The 19,975-nt window shown below is 48.7% G+C and overlaps 1 protein-coding gene and 1 long non-coding RNA gene across 4 annotated transcripts; one reads left to right on the top strand and one right to left on the bottom strand.

Annotated features, from left to right (window-relative positions):
- The first annotated feature begins 10,160 nt into the window (after positions 1-10,160).
- On the top strand, positions 10,161-14,620 carry S100A2 (S100 calcium binding protein A2). Of its 3 annotated transcripts, none has more exons than XM_084866658.1 (3): positions 10,161-10,309; positions 13,285-13,432; positions 14,376-14,620. In XM_084866658.1, the coding sequence occupies exons 2-3, from the start codon at positions 13,292-13,294 to the stop codon at positions 14,526-14,528; spliced, it is 294 nt and encodes a 97-aa protein (XP_084722784.1). In that variant the 5' UTR covers positions 10,161-10,309; positions 13,285-13,291; the 3' UTR covers positions 14,529-14,620. The 3 variants fall into 3 exon arrangements, with proteins under 3 accessions (XP_084722784.1, XP_084722782.1, XP_084722783.1); XM_084866656.1 differs by lacking the exon at positions 10,161-10,309 and adding an exon at positions 10,364-10,484; XM_084866657.1 differs by lacking the exon at positions 10,161-10,309 and adding an exon at positions 10,922-11,291.
- A 693-nt stretch (positions 14,621-15,313) lies between these two features.
- On the bottom strand, positions 15,314-19,791 carry LOC311612651. The gene is made up of 3 exons (XR_014793327.1): positions 19,725-19,791; positions 17,871-17,991; positions 15,314-15,552 (listed from the first exon to the last, which is right to left on the bottom strand). It is a non-coding gene; the product is annotated as an uncharacterized lncRNA (long non-coding RNA).
- Between the last annotated feature and the right edge of the window lie 184 nt (positions 19,792-19,975).

Genomic DNA, 19,975 nt, shown 5'->3' with positions numbered 1-19,975 from the left:
CCAATGCATTTCATGTAACTGCCTTACATCCTCCCTTTTTTAAAAAATATATTTTTGTTAATTTTAGAAAGGGAAAGGGATAGAAATATAGAAACACAGACGAGAGAGAAAGATTAAAGAGCTTAATTGATGAGGTAGTCAGTAGAGAGATCCAGAAGGGTTTTGAGCAAGTGATTGACAAAATGGACACTATGACCAGAATAGATGAGGAGGCCTGGGGTTGGAGGCAAGAGTGAGCATTAAGGGGTCAATGGGAGAAAAAAGGGGACATATGCAATACTTTCAGCAATAAAGATTTTAAAAAAAGAAATCTTTTATAATAAAGCCATTACCCTTTTCTTGAAAAAAAAGAAAAAAAAGAAAAAAAAAAATGGATGAGGAGGGGAGAGACTGGAGCCCAGAAGGAGACTGGCCAGGAGGTTGCTGTTCATGTGAGAAACATTCAAACCTGTAAAGAAATTTTGTGAGTTTATTTGCTCAAAATTGTCAAAAATTGCTGGGAAACAGAATCTCGAGATATTGAGATAATGCTCTGGAAAATGGCAGTTTTTCATCTACTTTTATAAATTACCATCCAAGGAGGAGACGTGAGTGGGTTGCATGAAATTCATTGGTTACAGATTAGAGCTGAGAGAGAGCAAAGCAGGGAAACCCCTGGGGTTGGATAAAAAGTAAAATGATAGACACATGTGTATTTTACACAGGTGGGTACAGGATAGTTAACCCTCAACGATTAACAGGATAACAATAACAGCGAGGGGATTTGTGGTCTCCTCCCTGGACCCGGTGCATTGGTTGTGCCCCGTGTGGTCCTGATAAAGGGAAGTTACAAGTTACCCTGACATTCCACAGGCATGTTATCATAGATGCAAAAAAGATAATAGGCTCAGCTCTTTGTCAGGGAACATACCTTCCTAGGATAAGACTACCCACTCTACACTACTTTTTAATTTAAAAGGTTTTCATTTCAGACCATCCCTCGGGGTTACTTTAGGTCTTTGAGTTTGCAAGGCCACCAGGCAGTCCTTCCCTGAGTTAGTCCGATTAGCAGGTGGCCCTTTTCATCCACAGAAACATTCAAGAGTTTAATTGATGAGGTAGTCAGTAGAGAGATCCAGAAGGTTTTTGAACAAATGATTGACAACATGCACAACTATGACCAGAATGGATGAGGAGGGGAGAGGCTGGTGTCCAGAAGGAGGGTGCTGTGTCAGGACAACTGGGATGAGGCAGTAACCACAGGCACAGGGAGGAAGGGGTGATTGGGCGAGGTGAGGTTGCAAGGAAAACGCAGCAGCACTTGGTGAGGACCTGTGGCTGGCAAGGCTGCTTGGCCACGTTTGGGGTTCCGCAGAGCAAGGCATAGATGATGTGGATTGGGGCCTGGGCGATGAGGGGAGCAGTGAGGGTTTGGGGCTGGAAGGATGGGGCTGGCTGAGTACAGAGTCAAATCCTTTGGTCTTAGGAGTTCTTTAAACCAAGGCGATGATGACGCTGTGAGGCAGAGGGAGAGAGTGGAAGGATCCGGAAAGAAGCAATAAAGAGAGAAAAGGGTAGAAGCGAGGCAGGGTTAAGGGAGAGGAGGAGGAACCAGGCAAGTGGCCAGACCAGGAGCTTTGGGTGAAGGAGTAGCTGTCAGGGTGATTGAGGAGTGGTGCTCTGTTGCCAGGCCAAACTGAGTTCAAATCCTGGCTCTGCACTTAATTCCTTGAACTTGTGTTTCCTGATCTATTAATCATAGACATTGCCCACATTATAAGGTGGTTGGGAGGATCAAATTCGATAATGCATCTGCACACAGGGAGTACTTATAATAGAACAATGTCTGTGCAGAGTAAACACTCAGTAAACTTTGGTTTCTTCTCATTCAACCTGTCTGCTGCCCTCTTCTCTTCTTGGAAGATGTTTATCTGGCCCAGAGCTGAGCAGGTTCAGAAACTCATTTTTTATCACTGCTCTTAGGGATGATCTTGTTCTGAGAGATGAATTCTTGTTCATTCTTGTGACTGCATGGTAAACCCCAAACTTTCCAGAAATCATGTGTGTGTGTTTTTGTGTGTTTTCCCGCCCCCCCCCCCCCCAAATAATGAAAGTCCCTTTGATAATCTAAATGCAAACCAGAGCTGATTGGTGAATAAAGAGCTGGGGTGACTGGAAGTGAAGGGTCAAAAAGGGTTGGTTGCGTAAGTAAGCTGGGATGATCACGAGTGACTCTGCACCAAGTAGGGAATTGATTTCCTTGTCTATGAAATGGGGTATGAAGAGGCATCAAAGTAGATCAAATGAAGCTGTCACCAAACTCCACTGTTTTTGAATCTGGACCTAGGTGTTTTGCCAGTTACTATAATGGGAAACATCTGATCATTTCCAAGCGAGGAGGAAGGATGAAACCAATGAACAGACTTCTCACTTTGTAGGTTTTCTTTTCTTTTTTAAACATATTTTTACAGAGAGGAAGGGAGGGATAGAGAGGTAGAAACATCAATCAGCTGCCTCCTGCACACCCCCTCCTGGGGATGTGCCCGCAACCAAGGTGCATGCCCTTGACTGGAATCGAACCTGGGACCTTTCAGTCCGCAGGCCGATGCTCTATCCACTGAGCCAAACTGGTTTCAGCTGAAGGTTTTCTTGATTTTTTGTTCTTAAACTGTTAACACCTGACATGAGCAGATGACAACATGAGGGCTCCAAGGACAAACAAGTATTGGCAGGGAAATCACTGTCCTTGTGTTTTAGGGCACGTGTGAGGTTTGATCGTGGTTTCCTGTTGCCGACACCACGTCAGACTGCCTCATTCAGCAAAAATGCGGGTTCTTGCTGTGTGTCATGGTTTCTTCTACTGCTCTATCTAATGACACACGCGGAGCGCTCACTGCGTACTTTGCTTGTGTTATCTCATTTGATCTGTGAGGTGAGTGATGGTATCGCGTTACAGAGGAGCAAACTGGTGCTTAGAAGGAGGTTAAGTGATGTTTGTAAGGTCACTTGGTTAGGGTAGTAACTGAGGTAACTTGCTTTCTTCTTTTGGTAAGAGACGCTTAATGACAGGTCTGAGTACATGACCCACACTGGTCAGCCATAGCACCCTGACTTCTTAGGAATGGGGGTTGGTTTATGGCTGAGCACACAAACCCAGCAGGGCCAATCAAGGCTCTTCCCGGGAGATATGAACACTGGGTTTATAAAGCTGGAATAGTCTGTGACCATGTTTCTCATTACACAGAGAGGTCCCAGTAAGAGGAAAGCCCACATGTAAAGAGAGACAAGCAGTGATGAGAGAAAGATAGTTAGTGCTGTTTCCTGTTCTAGCCCCCAAGGCTGTGGTTCATTGAGCCTGCACGCCATTGATGTAATAATAATACATCCCTTTTTTTGCTACTTCAGGGGGTTTTCATTGAATCTCTGCTCTCTTATTGCTGAAAGGTCTTGACCAACAGAATCAGGACATGGGAGAGTCAAGATTCAAATCCAGGATCCAACATCTTAACTTCTCTCCAGTAGCTATTTGGCTAGTCTTACACATTGCTCTCTTAAAATGTCACTTTCAACCACTTCCTCATGAGCAACACCCTATAATTTTTTATAATCACTGCTCACATTCCCGTCACCTTGCTTTTACTGAAGCTGGCTTTAGTCCCTTTCTGAGATTTGCACAATTCCCTGGGTTTGTCAGGACACATCAGAACATATCTCTCGAGCTGAGTGTTTCAGGGGTGATGGTTAATCACGCTGTTTTATGTTGATTCCTGTTAGCACTGGTTTCACCAAGTGACGCATTCCATCCTTGGCCCTCCGTTCTAGCCAATGGCAGAGCCCAGCTTCAGACCCAAGTCTACCTGACTCCCAGGCCTGAGTGTTTGCTGGGACACCCAGGCTGTGGGAGGCTGTGAGGAGTCTGCAGGCTGGGGTGCAGGTGTCCCTGGGCTCCTGACTCAGGTATCAGACCTCAGGAACCACCTACCTCTATACACTGAGTCTCTGTGAGGAGTTGTGGGTCGGAGAGACAAGTCCCCAACCTTGAGATCCAGAGTGGCTGTACTCTTGTGAACCTGCGTGCGCGACCACAAATAGTGGTGAGGGTGGGCAGATGTTGGGGGCACAAAAAAACAGTTTGTTCTTGACCAGATTCTCTGATTCTGCTACTGGTTCACATCACTTTCCCTTTTGAGTTCTGATCAAGTCTCCAAATCTCAGCTGTGGACCAGAGAATGTAATTTGGAGCTGAAGCCAAAAAGATCTTTATATTATAATGTTCCTGCTTTCCGAACTGACCTACCCCACCTCATCACAGAAAGCAGCTGCCTAACTGTATCCTGCCCCATGGGGAGGTAGGGAGGGGGAGCGGCAGGCTGGTTGAGAAAAAGAAAGTCTGCAGCCCAGGAGGGCCAGAGCCTCACCCCCCTCTTCCTTTAGAGGAGGGAGAGGAGGGTGTGATGGAGAGAGGAGCCCTTCTGAGGAGGGAGATGTTAAACTGTTCCTTCCCCCAAACACTGCCATTGGCAAGGAGGAAGTTTCTGGAGCCACTGGAGAGAGCTGGGCCCACAGAGTATAGCAAATGAGCTTTTAGAAGGTTCCGCGGTGGGGGTAGAGAACTGAGGGCCATGTCTGGAAATGTGGTATTAAAGGGAGGAGAGGATGGTGGCCATCGGGACAGTACTGGTGCGCCCCCCTCTGGTCATTCACCAAACATCCGCTCTGTGTCAGGCCAGTTGAGTGGGAGAGACACGTAAATAATCGCAAGTAAACTTAATTAAAAAAAAATGTTTCAATTAAAGTTGACACTCAACATTATAGTAGTTTCGGGGGTACAGCTCAGTGGCCAGACATCCATATAACGAAGGGATTCCCCCGTGACTCCAGCACCCGCCATATACAGTTATTACAACACCATCGACTACATTTCCGCCACTCCACATCCCCGTGACTATCAATTTGTATCTCTCTATCCCCCTGTCCACCCAGCACCCCTCCCCCCCAATCTGGCAACCTTCAGTGTCTATGAGTCTACAATTAATTGTAAAAGGTATTGTTATAGGGTGACGGGCAAGAGGCTGCAAAAGTACATAGGAGAAACTCTGACTAGTAGCTGTGTGTGTGTGTGTGTGTGTGTGTGTGTGTGTGTGTGTGTGTGTGTGCTTGTATGCATACTCACGTGTTCTGTGTTCTGGTACGTGGGAGGCTGGGGAGTGGATTCAGGGACGCTGTACAGAGGGGATGATATATGAGCTGAGTTTAAAATGTGGTTAGGAGGTTGACAGGGAGGCAAACTGAGGAAGGGCTTCCCAGGAGAATGAATGGCACAGGCAGGACTTGCAGGCATGGAGGGCCTGGTGAAGTGCAATAATGAAGTTTCGGACCTGGGAAGTGGTGCCATGTCCGGTAGTCTTCTCCTGAAAGTGATGGGGATTCACTCAGTGTTTTCATGTGGGGAGTGATGTGCTTAGGTTTGAACTTTAAGGTCACCTGGGTAGCAGAGCTGAGAAAGGGTCAGCGTGGGGGCAAGGTCACGGTGGGGAGGAGAATCCAGATGAGATTGCAGGGGCAAGGGGATGCTGCAGAATCACAGGCAGTGTGGATAGCGGGGAGCCTTAGGCCATAGGCAGGAAGGTGGGTCTACTGACCGGATGTCTGGATGGCAATGAGGAGGAAGCAGGATGCTAGAGGGCAGCCAGGTTTCTGGTTTAGGTCATTGGGTGGATAGTGGTGTTCACTGTGGCAAAGAGGAGGGCGAAGGGAGATGGGAGATCTGAGGAAGGTTTCCTTTAAGCTTATTTAAAACCCAGGCCAGAGTGCATTTGGAGACAAGAGGAAAGGGGACCCTTGAAGATGACAGACCAGAGCAAGTGGGGAAGAGGGGCTCCTGGGCAGCAGGGAGGTTGAGAAATGAGACTGAGTGGCTGGGTGGGGAGAGGATGGGTAGAGAGACCAAGGCTGGTCTGAGGAGCAATTGGAAAGTTAGGGATTCTCAATGATGAAGGCAATACAAGGAGATTTACCTGTGTTTAAGTCACAACTCACCTGTTGTGTGAACTTGGGCAAACTTCCCCAAGCCTCAGTTTTCTCCTCTGTAAAGTGGGTTGAAATTGTACCAGCTTCCTGGGAGCGTTGTGTAAATTAAGGGAGAAAATATCCAGAAATAGCCCAGCACACATAGGTGCTCCTTAATGTCACATGCACAAACCCATCACATGCAGCAAATCCAGAATGACCCAGATCCTTTGTTCAAACACGCTCATGCTGATCATGCTATCAGGGGGTAGTTAGATAAATTATTTAATGCCGTTTCTAAAGAGAAAATATTTCCAAGCATATTTCTGAGGGCAGAGGAATAATCAAAGAGACCCTTGTTTAAGTTCAGAGGTGTGGTGCAACTCACCTAAGGTGAGTCAGAGGGAACACCAGGACTTGAACCTGAGGCCCAACAGTGAGGGCATTTCCCTTTCACCTAACTGCCCTGGAGAAAGGATGGGTGGGCAGTGTTTGGCCCTTGATTTCTTTCTTTTAAAAAAAATATTTTTCATTGATTTCAGAGAGGAAGGGAGGAGACAGTCAATGATGAGAGAGAATCATTGATTGGCTGCCCCTGTACACCCCACAACCCGGGCATGTGCACCAACCAGGAATCGAACCTGTGACCTCCTGGTTCATAGGTCCATTGAAACACACCGGCCAGGCTGGCCCCTGACTTCTGCCCCTTAGTTCCTTCTGCCCAGGTCCTAAGGCTTTTAAAATAGCTTCCAGGCGTTTGGCTTACTTCCAGAAGCCCACCTGGGCTGCTCCGCAGGGGCTGTCCGGGGAACCCCTTCTGTGTGAGGCAGATGTGAAGGGCGTGGGTGTGGGAAGGCTCCTTGGAGATGAATCAGCGCTGCCCCCTCCAGGGTAAGTCAGGTGTAGGGCATGGCAAAGGCTAGTCTACAGGAACAAGAGGAAGGGAAAGAGAGCAAGGAGAAGGTTGTAATGACAGATCATAAACACCAGGGGGCATGAAACATGTAGGGGAAAAACCAGCAGCTGCTGGTGGAAAATCTCTGGGGTGTGTGTGTGTGTGTGTGTGTGTGTGTGTGTGTTGGACAGAATGTGAGGACCAGGCTTCTTAGGCTAGGCATGGGCAGAGTCATTCTGGGAATATGCCCACTGCCTGTCTGCCTTCATGGAGAAGTGGAAAATCAAGAGGGGGATTGGGTTTTAGGGTTGGCTGTATTCAACCTTCCGGTTCTGCTGAGGGGAGGGAGTGGCTCCAGATCACACAGCGAGTGAGTGGCAAATTAATGTGATCGTCACCAGTCTCAGTCACATGGCCACTTGATGGGCACCCTTTGGCTTCCATTTCTAGGTTAGGGACAAGTCTCTAGATGGGGCCTTAGGAATCAGTGGCTCTGCTTCTGTCCGTCAGGGTGTCTGTCTGTCTCCCTCATCTTATTTCCTTCTCCCTCACGTTTTCTTTGTTTTTGTGACTATTTTCCTCTGATCTTTCCTCCCAGTTTCCATCTTACTGCCTCTGTGTTTCTCCTTCCTGTCTCCATCTCTCCCTGATGGGAGTTTGCTCATTGGTCCCTGGAGTGAGATGTTTCCTGCAGTCTCTCATCGGGGGTTTGTAGCTCTCTGACGCTCTGGTTTCCAACCCAGTGTCCCAGTCCCGCTCCTGGGAACCAGAAAAGAAACTGTGACTTGGTAGCATGACTTGAGGAGGTCAGAAGGCCTCCAGCCTCCTAAATACTGTCCCTAGTGCCCCCTCACCCATTGCCACGCAATACCTATAAACACCGGTTGGCACCTGGTGTGGGAGAAGCCCTTTGCTCATGCAGAAATGAGTAAGTCCCAGTCCCCGCCCGGTGAGCTCACCCTGTGGGGGTGAAGGCAAGAGAAGACAAGTGATCCCATCTAGAGAAGAATGCTCTAAGCACACAAGGACAAAAGGAGTGCTTTGTGTGAGAAAGAGCAGGTAGAGATAGGATCTGGTTGGGCCTGGGGAAGGCTCTAGAAAGTAGTGGCATATTACTGGCCTTTGGAAGATAGGTGGGATTTCCACAGGGTCCCTCTCTACACTCTGAACAGAGGGACCAGAATAATAAAAGGGTTTCAGCCACACCCTGTGCAGTCTACCTACGTCCCAGTCACCATGAGCAAGACCGTTAGGGTGTGTGCAAGAGAGGCTAGAAAGCTGGTGAGGACGAGAGCCTGAGACCTCCCTGCTGGGCTTCATGGAAGGCAAGGGGGACACCACTGTGATTTCCGAGCGGGAGAGGCATCTGCGAGAGCCTCAGTGGAAACGGGAGAACCGCTGAGAAAAACAATGCACTGCACCTGCTGAGCACAAAAGGGTCTGGAGGCTTGGGGTAGAACTAGAGGACAAAGGTTTGTTCCAGGGTCTTAGGATTTGCAACTATAATAGAAAACACAACGAGGCAATCCCCCGAGTGTTCCGAAGAAGAAAGCAGAGCTGAGAGTTCCAATAGGAAAAAGTACGCTCTTGAGAACAATCAGTCCTTCATTCTTAGCCTCCGGATTGGCCTGGGACAACAATCTTCCAGAGGTTCAGTGGTCTGGATAATGGCTGTCAGATGAGCTGGATGCATGGACATTCTTTCCTATGTTTTTTATTCTTTCCTAAGTCCTTCAGAAGGCTGTCTGTAGGAATGTATTTGTCTCCAGGCATTGAGGCACAACTGGAAAGTTCAAAAGTGAAAGATGAAACAGGGGCCGGAGACCGGGATCAGGACACAGGCTTTGTTGAAGGAGAATACCACTGCCGGCTGCCTTCCAGAGGGGAAAGGAAGGGGGCCGGGGTGCAGGCACCTTTTAAGGGGAGGAAAGAGAAGGGACGGGGCTTAGGGCACTCAGCTCACGCTTTTTGGTGGTTTCATGGCAGTGTTTCCCAAACTTCTCTCATGATGAGAATCACCTAGTGGAGTTGTTGAAATACAGATTCCTGAATCCCAACTAAGAAGTGCTATACTTATACAATTTTACCTATATGTTCCCCAAAATTCTAGTTTAGCACTTCTTAGTTGGGATTCAGGAATCTGTAGTTCAACAACTCCACCAGGTGATTCTCATCATGAGAGAAGTTTGGGAAACACTGATTAGGGACCTAGGGACTTGGGAATTGAGGGCTTAGGGTATTTGGCAGGTGCTGATTGGTGGTTCAAAGTACAGTCCATATAAGGTGCCTTGTTAGGTGCTCAGGAATGTCTGGCTGCAGGTGGAGTTTACGTCATTCTCTGTCCATCAGTTGGAGGAAGAGAGGATCTATCAAAAAGCTTAAGTCCTCAGGCTTTTAAAAATTTTTTTTAAATTTTTATTTTATTGATTTTTCACAGAGAGGAACAGATAGCCAGAAACATCAATCAGCTGCCTCCTGCGCACCCTGCACTGAGGATGTGCCCGCAACCAATGTACATGCCCTTGACCGGAATCGAACCTGAGACTCTTCAGTCCGCAAGCCGAAGCTCTATCCACTGAGCTAAACCAGTTTCAGCGTCCTCAGGCCTTTTAATCTTATCCCTTATGCTTCAGCCCATTTGGCCTGAACCAGTTTTGTCAGCTTGACCATAAACAATTGATTTTAAGTCAGCTTAGCTGTACTGACTCCATGTTGTTTTCTTTCTTTCCTTTTTTTTTGTTTTGTTTTGTTAATCCTCACCTGAGGATACTTTCCCATTTATTTCTAGAGAGTGGAAGAGAGAGGGAAAGACACAGAGAGAAACATTGATGTGAGAGAGACACATTGATTGGTTGCCTCCTGCACATACCCTGACCAGGTCTGGGGCTGAGAGGAGCCTGCAACCACAGTACATGCTCTTGACCAGAATTGAACCTGGGACCCTTCGGTCTGCAGGCCAACACTCTATCCACTGAGCCAAACTGGCTAGGGCTCCATGTTTTTTTCTTCATTCATTCCTCACCCCATTACATGCAAGCTCTATGTGAACAGGAAGGGCAGTAGCATGGGAGGTTCAAGTGTGTTGGGGAGGAGGGGACACTAGCTGTGCAAGGTGTAGAAGAGGACATTTGGCTCCAAGGCATGACGCTCTCTGTGGTGCCCATAGAGCCCCCAAGGACCCAGGTGACCCCGAGGAAGAGACAAGACTGGCTTCACATCTGAGCCTAGTCAGTTTTCAGTTTGAACTTCTCCAAATTTCTCTGTGGTGTGGCAATCCAGAGTCCCGCAGGGTTGGCCACTGAAGGGTCCCTGTACCACACTCTCCTTCCTGGTACGGAGTTTCCGCCTGCTGCCCAGGCCCTGGGGGTGGGGTGTGGTGAGGGTGCTGCTGAGTCACTGCCTGGGCATCTGGGCCTGCACCGCAGGGTGAGTCACCTAGGACTGGGGGGAGTACTGGGAGGAGGTTGGGAGCTGGGGGGAGGGCAAGAAGCTGCTGGACATCTGGAGGGGGGAAGGGAGCTGGGCCTGCAGGAAGGGCGGTGCCCAGACTGGCAGGAAGGGCGTTGCCCAGACTGGATTGGGGATAGACCAAGAGCAGCAGGTGAAGTGGGCCTGGGAGGGGGCAGCTTTCTAAGGGCGATCCCAGATTACTTCAAACTCTCTCTCTCTCTCTCTCTCTCTCTCTCTCTCTCTCTCTCTTTCTCTCTCTCTCTCTCTCTCTCTCACACACACACACACACACATTCTCTCTCTCTCTCTCTCTCTCTCTCTCTCTCTCTCTCTCTCTTTCTCTCTCTCTCTCTCTCTCTCACACACACACACACACATTCTCTCTCTCTCTCTCTCCCTCTCCCTCTCTCTCTCTCTCTCTCTCTCTCTCTCTCTCTCTCTCTCTCTCTCTCTCTCTCTCTCTCTCTCTCTCTCTCTCTCACATACACAAATACTTTCTCATATCCCAGTGGGCTTGTGAAGTCCAGTGTGTGCCCGCACCCCGTGACACATGAATGAGCTGTGACTCACAGGCATGTCATGAGAACAAGGCCTGGTATGAGTCTCCAGGCCCCACAAACAACGGCTATCTCCCCTCACCCTGAGCGTAGGCTGCCCCTTTCCAATGACACCCCCCTTCTCACCCCCCTGTGGCCTGGGTGGGCCCAGGGGCTGCCATTTGGATCTAGAGCCCTCCTCCCTCCAGCTGGGGGCAGAGCTGAGAGTCTCTGAGGGGGAGGGGACCAGGTGGGAGGGGGAGGGGTTGGCTGGAGGCCAGGTTTGGCTGGATCAGGTTAAGGCAGGTTTGGTTTCCTGAAAACGCCACGTCGAGGGCCAGTGAGGCTAGCATATAAATCCCCACTCCGAGCACCTTGCTCTTTGCTTTCCTTCCCGGTCTCTCTCGCTGCAGCCTGGTCTGGTGAGTACCTCTGTGGCGCTGAGGGCTGGGTGGGGAGGACCCTACGGGCCTCTGCCTCTGTCCCTTTGTCCTGATCTTTTCTCTACAGTTTTCTTTTTCTGGCTTCCTTGGTAGGTTGGCCTGAGGCCTCTCTGCATCTCTCCCGTGGTGGGGAGAGGGGTGTTTCTTCTGTGAAGTGTCAGTTTGATTTCTACTTCCCCAGTTCCTCTGTGAGGTCCCAGTTTAGGGGTTATTCTGAGGTCCTCTCTTGGGTTTTAGTTGGGGGTCCCCTGTGGGTCTCTCAGTCTAGAGGCCCTTCTTGGAGGTCTAGGCCTAGGAGTATGAGGGGTGTGTATGTGGGTGCTTTAACAGGAATCCTGAGGGTTTTTTTTTTTTTTTTTTTTTTTTTTTTTTTTTTTTTGTGTGTGTGTGTGTGTGTGTATGTTTGCAAAGTTCTGGATTGTAGCCGGAGTAAGGAGCAGGAGCCAGGAATCTCAAGTGTGTGGGCCCGCTGGGGTCTGCCCTGAATAGCAGCGTAGCTCTGCCCACTACAGCTTCCTGTCTTTTCCTGCCCCGTTACCTGCAGGCTGGCAGGATTGATCCGAGTTGTTTTTTTTGTTTGTTTGGGTTTTTTTTGCCTTTCTTCCCAGCTCTTCTGGCCTCATCCTGGGATCTGCCTAACCCTCGTGGGCTGGTCTGAGCATTTTCAGAGGCAGGGCCTTGGGAAAAATGACCTCTGAGGTCTGTCCTTGTGTCCCGGATTCTACCCTAGTGTTTGCCCTGATCCCAGGGCAATGGACTTTAATTTCTTTAGTTCCAAACCCAATGGTATCCTCCCTGATTGGGGGGGGGGGGTGTTTATGCCCTGTCTGCAAAGAGCCAGTACCCCAATAAGAGAGACATATTCCTTACCCTCTAAGAGTACCTCGTATGAGGGAGACATCATTTCTGCTTGAGGGAGTGTCCACTTAATTTTTTTGTTGTTGCTTCCACTTATTTTAATTAAAAACATTTTAAAAATGTGTTTTAAAAAAATTATTTCAGAGAGGAAGGGAGAGGGTGAGAGAGAAACATCAATAATGAGAGTCATTGATTGGCTGCCTCCTGCACGCCCCCTACAGGGGACTGAGCCCACACCCAGGCATGTGCCTTTGAGAAGAATTGAACCGTGACCTCCTGGTTCATGGGAGCTGAGCCAGGCTAGTTTTTTGTTTTTTTTTAAATTTTGTAAAGTATGTGCTTATTTAATTTATTTATCTTTTTATCTTTATTGTTGAGAGTATTACAGATGTCCCCCTCTCCCCCCTCCCATTACCTCCTTCCACCAGTTCCGCTCAGGCTCCAGGCCTTCACCACCCTATTGTCTATGTCCAGGGGCAATGCATACATGCATATAAATTCTTTGGTTAACCTCTTCCCCCGAACCCCTGGGCCCCTTCCCTCTGAGATCCGTCAGTGTGTTTATGTTTTCATGACTCTGGTTCTATTTTATTCACCAGTTTATTTTGTTCATTAGACTCCAGGGAGAGTGACATCCTTTGGCCTTAGGAGCCCCACCTGAGGACAGAACCAACTCCTCAGGGAACCTTGGACCGCTAGGCTGCAGCCATGGTTACTGCCCTCGTCTAGTGAATCCCCATTAACTGGCTCAGGGATACGCCTGTCACCCCAGTGTAGACACAGAGTCCACTGGCCTGGGAAGGAGCCAAATGGGACTCTGGTCACCCTGTCATTTCCCTTTCCAAAGACACTCATGGTGGGGAGCCCTGCCCTCAGGGTATGTCCCAAGGGTGATCAGAGAGACACGAGGCTCTGCCCTTGGTGACTTCCAAGCACAGGGGAAGGGTTAGCATCCGCCCTCGGTGTGAGGGAGCCACAGTCTGAGGGGGCCAGGCAGCCCCTGCCTGCCCATTCAGAGGGGGATTGGGAGAGGTAGTTTGGGGCACAAGGGCAGAAGTGGGTCCTGCAGACGGGGCTGAGGCATCTTCAACACCTGTCACTCCTTTGGCCCCAGATCCAAGATGGCCAGTTCCCTGGAGCAGGCGTTGGCTGTGATGGTCGCCACCTTCCACAAGTACTCTGGCAAGGAGGGTGACAAGTTCAAGCTGAGTAAGGGGGAGATGAAGGAACTTCTGCAGAAGGAGCTGCCCAGCTTTGTAGGGGTAAGTGGGGCTGGCTGAGGGTATGGAGGCTCCTGTGTGTGTGAGAGTAGGGGCACCAGTTAAATCTATTCTCCCTCCCTCCAGGGTGCCTGCTAATGCAGACACCAGGGTGGGGCCGGGCCCTTCACCATCTCACTGGAGTGCGAGTGAGGCCCACGTGTGAGAGCCCTCTTATGGGCTGTTCCCTGCAGCTTTCCAGAGAATGGGTGTGCTGTCAGTGTCTTCAAAGTCCATCTGTTAAACCCCCTCATTGGAGAGGTGAACAAACCAGAGCCCAGAGAGGGAAAGTGGCTGGCCCAAGACCACACAGATCTTTCTCTCTCTTGTTTTTAATATTTATATGCCAACCTGAGGTGTGTTGGGGAGAAAAGTCCAGTTAAGACATGCACCCTGAGGCATTGGCAGAGAAATGCAGTCAACTTTCAATTTGCCCCTCCCACTCCCCATACCAACTACTGGATAATCCCAAAGTCAGGTCTCGGCTCTGAACCTTATGAAGCAGGTCCTACATTCCTTTAAATATTTTTTTCTGGGTCCAATTTTTAAGATTTGATCTCATGTTGGCTGGCGTTAAAAAGAGCTTGTCTTTTCTGAATTCTCCTTGCTGGTGAGGGAGAGTGGCTCCAATAGCTCTAGTTTCTTCGTCAGCAAAATGAGGCTGATGATGGCCCTCTCGCCTGGCTCCTGTGGGGAGTAGAGCTGATCCTGTACTTAGGGGGTGCCTGGCTTGCTCCCCGTTCCCAGCAGGGAGTGCTGAGGGCTCCCACCAATGAGCATCCATCTGTCCTCCCTCATGGGCCTCTTCACAGTTCCCAGGGACTCTGCCACCACTTACTGCTGCCCAGTTTGAAGGGACAGCTGGGCTCTGGCCAATGAGTGTGTGTTTGGGGCGGAGGTGGGGTGGAGAGCGGCCTGGCGATGACCCATTCTCTCTTGCTTTCAGGAGAAGGTGGATGAGGAGGGCCTGAAGAAGCTGATGGGCTCCCTGGATGAGAACAGTGACCAGGAGGTGGACTTCCAGGAGTATGCCATTTTCCTGGCCACTATCACTATCATGTGCAACGATTTCTTCCAGGGCTACTCAGGCCGGCCCTAAGGCAGAGCTTTCTGCTCCCAGCCGTGGGCCTCTTGGGCCCAGGAAGGCTCTCCTTTGTAGTTTTGTACTCAATAAACCTTTGTTCCTTTGTTTATTGTTGATAATAGTTTAATTGCTCAGTGGTGCCCAGTGACCTGGCTGGCAATGTTGGAAACCGAGGGCCTCCTAGATCTCCTTTCTGGGCCCTGACCCTCCATCTAGAATTCTCTCCGGAGCTGTGCTGTAGGTCCCACACTTTGGGGTTTCAAATACCAGTAAATATTTGGAAAATGAAATAGTTTGCTAACATAAAACATTTTTGATTTTACAGATAAAGAAGGGGGGAAGGAGGGAGGGAGGGGGAGAGAAAGAGACATTGGTGTGAGAGAGAAACATTGATGGTTTGCTTCCGGTTTGGGAATCAAACGCACCACCTTTTGCTACCCCCAACTGAGCCATCTGGCTAGGGCCATTTGCTAATATTTCCCTACCCCCCAATAAAGATATTAAAAAAGGCAAATCCCAACTACTATCACTGTCATTTCACATAAAAAATTCCAACAAAGAAGGAAAGATATAGCCCTAGCTGGTTTGGCTTAGTGGCTAGAGCATTGGTCTGAGGACCAAAGATTCCCCAGTTCGATTTCAGTCAGGATCTGTACCTTGTTGCAGGCTCCTCCCTGGCCCGGGACTCTGGTTTCTCTCACATTGATGTTTCTGTCTGTTTTTCCTTCTCAATGGAAAAATATCCTTGAGTGAGGATTGACAACAACAACAACAACAACAACAACAACAAAGCTGTTTTGATGATCTATTTCTGCATAACAAACCACCTCAACATTTGATGAGTTAAAAAGTAAATTCATTATTTCTCAAGGTCTGTGAGTAGACTGGGTTAGTTGATGGGGTTTCTCCTTGGGATCTCTCATGCAGCTGCAGATGAAAGTTGGGGCTGGAGTCATCTGAAAGTTCAAATGAGCCTGGCCAGAGGGGCCCAGTTGGTTGAGTGTCATGCTGTGCACTGAGAGGTTGCCAGTTTGAGTCCCTGTTAGGGCACAAGCCTGGGTTGTAGGTTCAATCCCTAAACAGGGAAACAGGGTGCATACAGAAGGCAACAAATTAATCTCTCTCTCTCTCTCTCTCTCTCTCTCTCTCTCTCTCTCTTCCTCTCTCTCTCTCCCCCTCTGTTGAAACATGTCCTCCTTGGGTGAGAATTAAAAAGACATTAAAAAACAGAAAGCAAGTTCAAATGAACTCAATATTGCTCACTCAATATACCTGGCAATTGATACTGGCTGTCAGCCAGGAGCTAAGCTAGGACTGTCATCTGGAATATCTTCCCATGAACTCTCTCCATGTGGCTTGTCTCCAAAGTGAGCATCCCAAGAAGTCTAGATAGGAGCTGCCAGGCTTCTTAAGATTTATCTGAGAAATCCCAGGACATCACTTCTGCTGCAATCTATTGATCAAGGAAGTCATTAAGGCTGGCTCGTGTTCAAGGGGAGGAGAATTAGGCTCCATCTGTTAAGGTGAAATTGACAGCAACTCTCTTGGAGACTATATATCATAGTCTGTCTTCTAGCAACCACGGTTCACAGTTCATTCCATATGCAAAATGAACTCAGCTCCTTCCTAAGACCCACAGCATCTCATCCCATTAAGGCAGCAACTTGAAGCTCAGGATCTTGTTATCTAAGTCAGGTGGAGATATGAATGAGGCTACTCAGGGGCAGTTCCTCCACTACAGCTTTTCAAGAATATTTCCCCTTGACCCGAGCATCTGTGAACGGCACAGTCAATTTACAAAGGAGAGACAGAGATAGATAACTGCAATAAACACTCCTCTTCAAAAGGGGTTGGGGATGGATTGGAAGCACAGTGTTCATGCGTCTATAGCAATTCTGAAGTTGAATCAAACATATGTCACCGGATTCTTGGTTATGATTCAGCTCTTCTCCCTATAAATGGTTCTTGGTTCTACCCTCTAGGCTCTTGGTTTTATTTTCTGAGCTAACTCTTTCTTTTTCACCAGAAATGTCTGTTTGCTTCTTGCCCATAGAAGGTTTAAGACTCAAAGATTCTCTTTGTTTTGAGGTGTCTCTGCTCTCTTTCAGTCCAAGATGGTACAATTCTTTAAAAAATGTTTTAGGCTTTTTATGTATTAATTTACTAGAGATTGGATACACGAAATGCACGGGTGGGGTCCCTAGGCCTGGCTAGTGATCAGGGTAGATCAGGTTCCCTGCCTCCCTGCCTCCTGCCTTCTTCCCTAACCACCTGCCTGCATCTGCTGCTACCCACCACTGATTCCCAGGCCACCCACCACGGATTCCCAGTCCCAGCCCAGAGGTCGGTGGGAGGAACTGGGAGGTTGGCCAGCAGGCCCTTTGGTGATCAAGGCCTACAGGATGGGAGCAGCATCTGCCCTCTGGTGGTCAATGCACATCATAGTGACTGGTCTTTCTGGTTGCTTAGGCATATATATATGATGAGTTGCAGAAAACCCGACTAATAATAGTGGCTTCACTTGTCCTACATAGCAAGAAGTCTGGGTAGGCAGTTCAGGATTGGTTCAGGGGCCCCGAGATCCCAGAGATCCTGTCTGACAACCAAGTGTCTTTTCATTTTTTGCCCTGTAATCTATAGCATATATGCTTTCCCCCTCATGCTTGTTGTGTTATGATCACAATATGGCTGCTATACCTCCAGGTCTCACCATCCATGTTCCAAGCTGGAAGACAGAGAAAAGATTAGGTGCAAAAGGTTTTCTCCTTTGCCTTTTTATTATGCAAGAAGTACTCTCACCAGGTATTTCCACCTACATCTCTTTGGCCTTCACTATGTAATATGACTTGCCCGAGCTGCAACCAAGTATTTTTAGCTCAACATGTTCACCCTTTGGAAAAAAATAGAAGAATTTTTAGAAGTAAGGAAAGAGGGGATGAATAGTAGACAAGCAGAGACAATACTTTCCTGAATTGTTTTCTTACTTCCCTGGGAAGCTCTGGTGCTTGGGAACCACTTACAGAGGAGCTCCCCAGAGATGGAGGGGAGCTGAGTGAGACAGTTCAGGGACAACTTGCTTGTCCTCACTCACTGTTCTGTCTCAGCTGCGTGCCTGGTGCTGGGGAGGCCAGGCCAGGCAGACTCTAGCAATAAAAAGTGAGAAGCCCACTTTCCTAATATCCCGCAGGAAAGGGAGCCGGTGAATATAGGTCAGGGGATCATGATCATGGCAATTAACATTTTCACAGCCGTTCCCAAGCTCTGCTGGTGCACATGGTCATTTCAGCCTCATGGTAACCCCGGGAGGAGCTATCATTAGGCCCTTTCACAGCTGAGGAAACCAAGAGGGAAGAGCACCTGCCACTCAGGGAGCACTCCCTCTGGCCAGGCTTTGTGCTGCGCCTGCTCGAACGCCATCTCATTGTCTCTTTGGCAATTGGATGAGAGGTGCCATTAGTTTGTGCACTTCAGAGAGGGCCTGGGAGAGGTTAAGAAAGGAGCACTGCTGGAACTTGACCTGGGTCTCTAAGAAAAGGTCCAAAAAAAAAACCAAACAAAAAAACCCTCACAAAAAACAACCAACCAAACAAACAAACAAGCAAAAACAAAACCCCAAAACAAAAAACAGAAAAGGTCTGAATAAGGATGTAACTCAGGAGCCAGGAGACCCAGCTGTGCTCTGACTACACATATAAAGTCCCTCCCTCCCCCCCATCAGCTTCTTTCCCTCAGCTCTTCTTATTGTTCTCCCTGGCATTTAATCCATCTATTTACAGTCTGTCATACATGCATTTGTTATTGTCTGTTTTCTCCACTCCATTGTCATCACAGAGCGGGGCTTTTGCTGCTTTGTTTACGGCCATACCCTCATTGCCTCAGACAGGTGTTTCTAAAGATTTAAATGAATAACAAATGGCTCTTAGTTCTACTACTGATTAGCTACGTGACCTTGGGCACGTTAACCACCTTTCAGTTCACATTTATGCCCTTACCACATAATAGCCATTATTATCCTGCGTCATTGACAGACCAGGAAAATGAGGCCGAGGGTGAGGCAAGGGGGCGACCTGCTTCTGGGAGGTGGCTGGTGGCAAAGGATATCCTAGGTGGGAATAAGTGCTTGACCTAGAACTGAGTTAATTGCTGGTGCACTCTGGCTTCCGTGTCTAGGCCCTAATCCCTATAATTTCTTGCCTATAAAACAGGGCTGCCCTGGCTGGTGTGGCTCAGTTGGTTGGAGGGTTGTTCTGTGTACCGAAGGGCTGAGGGTTTGATTCCCTGTCAGGATACATACCCAGGTTCTGGGTTCAATTCCCAGTCAGGGCTTGTACCGGAGGCAACCTATTGATGTTTCTCACATCAAAGCTTCTCTCTCTTTCCTTCCCTCTCCCCTCTTCTCTCTCTAAAGCCAAAACATATCCGCAGATGAGGACTAAAACACACACACACACACACACACACACACACACACACACGGCCAGTCACAGCTCACTCTTTCCTCCCTGTTGCTCACTCCCCTCACCCACAGGGGCTGAGTCTTCAAGGAGAGGATAGCACAGGCAAGGTTTGGGTGCTGCAGGCCTAAGGCGAGCTCAAGATACGAATGTTTTTCCGGCTACCACCACGAGCACTAGGGCTTCTTCCGAGGCCAAGGAGATGCCCTCTCCTCGCCTCCCACACCCTCTGGGCCTTGGGTTCTCTTTTTGTGAAATGGGAAGGGGTCTCTCAGGCTCAGGGATGAGGGCGGGAAGGGGGAAGGGATATGGAGTGTGAGGATGAAGGAACTTTCCTCTACCTTCTAGGTTCTTCCAGCCGGTGTAATAATTAAATTGACACGAGACAGGCAAACACCACCAACAAAACTATCCATGCATGGAAAATTCATGTACATGAGAAAGTCAGAGGCCCTACATACATGTAATGTTCAGAGACAGGAAGTTAAAACAAGGCGTGGATGGCATTCTGAGCTAAGGATGAGGTCAGGAGCCTGGGGCTTCTGCGGGGAGGGTTATTGGCAGGATGATCAGAAGAGCAGGTGCTCGGTAATTAGATGTTTACCCTGCTGTCCAGGTAGGTCATACGAGTCATTTCTGGAGATAACTCTTATTTACGGACAGAGCCCTAATTTAAATTCTTTCAGGGAGAGGTAAACGTTTCCTGTGAACCCACAGGGTCTCGATTCACAATAATTCACGGGCCCCCCTGGCTCACCTTGGGGAGGCCCCTCTGACCCTCTCCGGGAGGGATTTCCATTCCTGGTGCTATGGTTACCGGTGCCTGCTCCAGCTTAAAACAACAAAGAAGTGCTGCATAGAATTAAAAAAAAATCCTTTTCAAGTATTTAAGCGCTGACAAGGCAGTAAGGAATGAAGAAATAAAAATCTAAGTGGAAACAGACGCCAGGAAACCAGCAGGGCACCAGGCCTCTTGCTCCCTGAAGGCACTGGCCAAAGTGTGCCAAA

Source organism: Pipistrellus hanaki, assembly GCF_964339955.1.
Source record: "Pipistrellus hanaki genome assembly, chromosome: 18".
In the NCBI taxonomy this organism is placed as follows: Eukaryota; Metazoa; Chordata; class Mammalia; order Chiroptera; family Vespertilionidae; genus Pipistrellus; species Pipistrellus hanaki.
Note: the sequence above shows the minus strand (reverse complement) of the source record. Positions and strands in the feature narration are given on the sequence as shown.

Coding starts and splice junctions, on each gene's coding strand:
- S100A2 (XM_084866658.1), top strand. CDS start 13,292: ATGGCCAGTTCCCTGGAGCAGGCGTTGGCTGTGATGGTCGCCACCTTC. Junction 13,433..14,375: donor AGCTGCCCAGCTTTGTAGGG/GTAAGTGGGGCT, acceptor TCTTGCTTTCAG/GAGAAGGTGGATGAGGAGGG.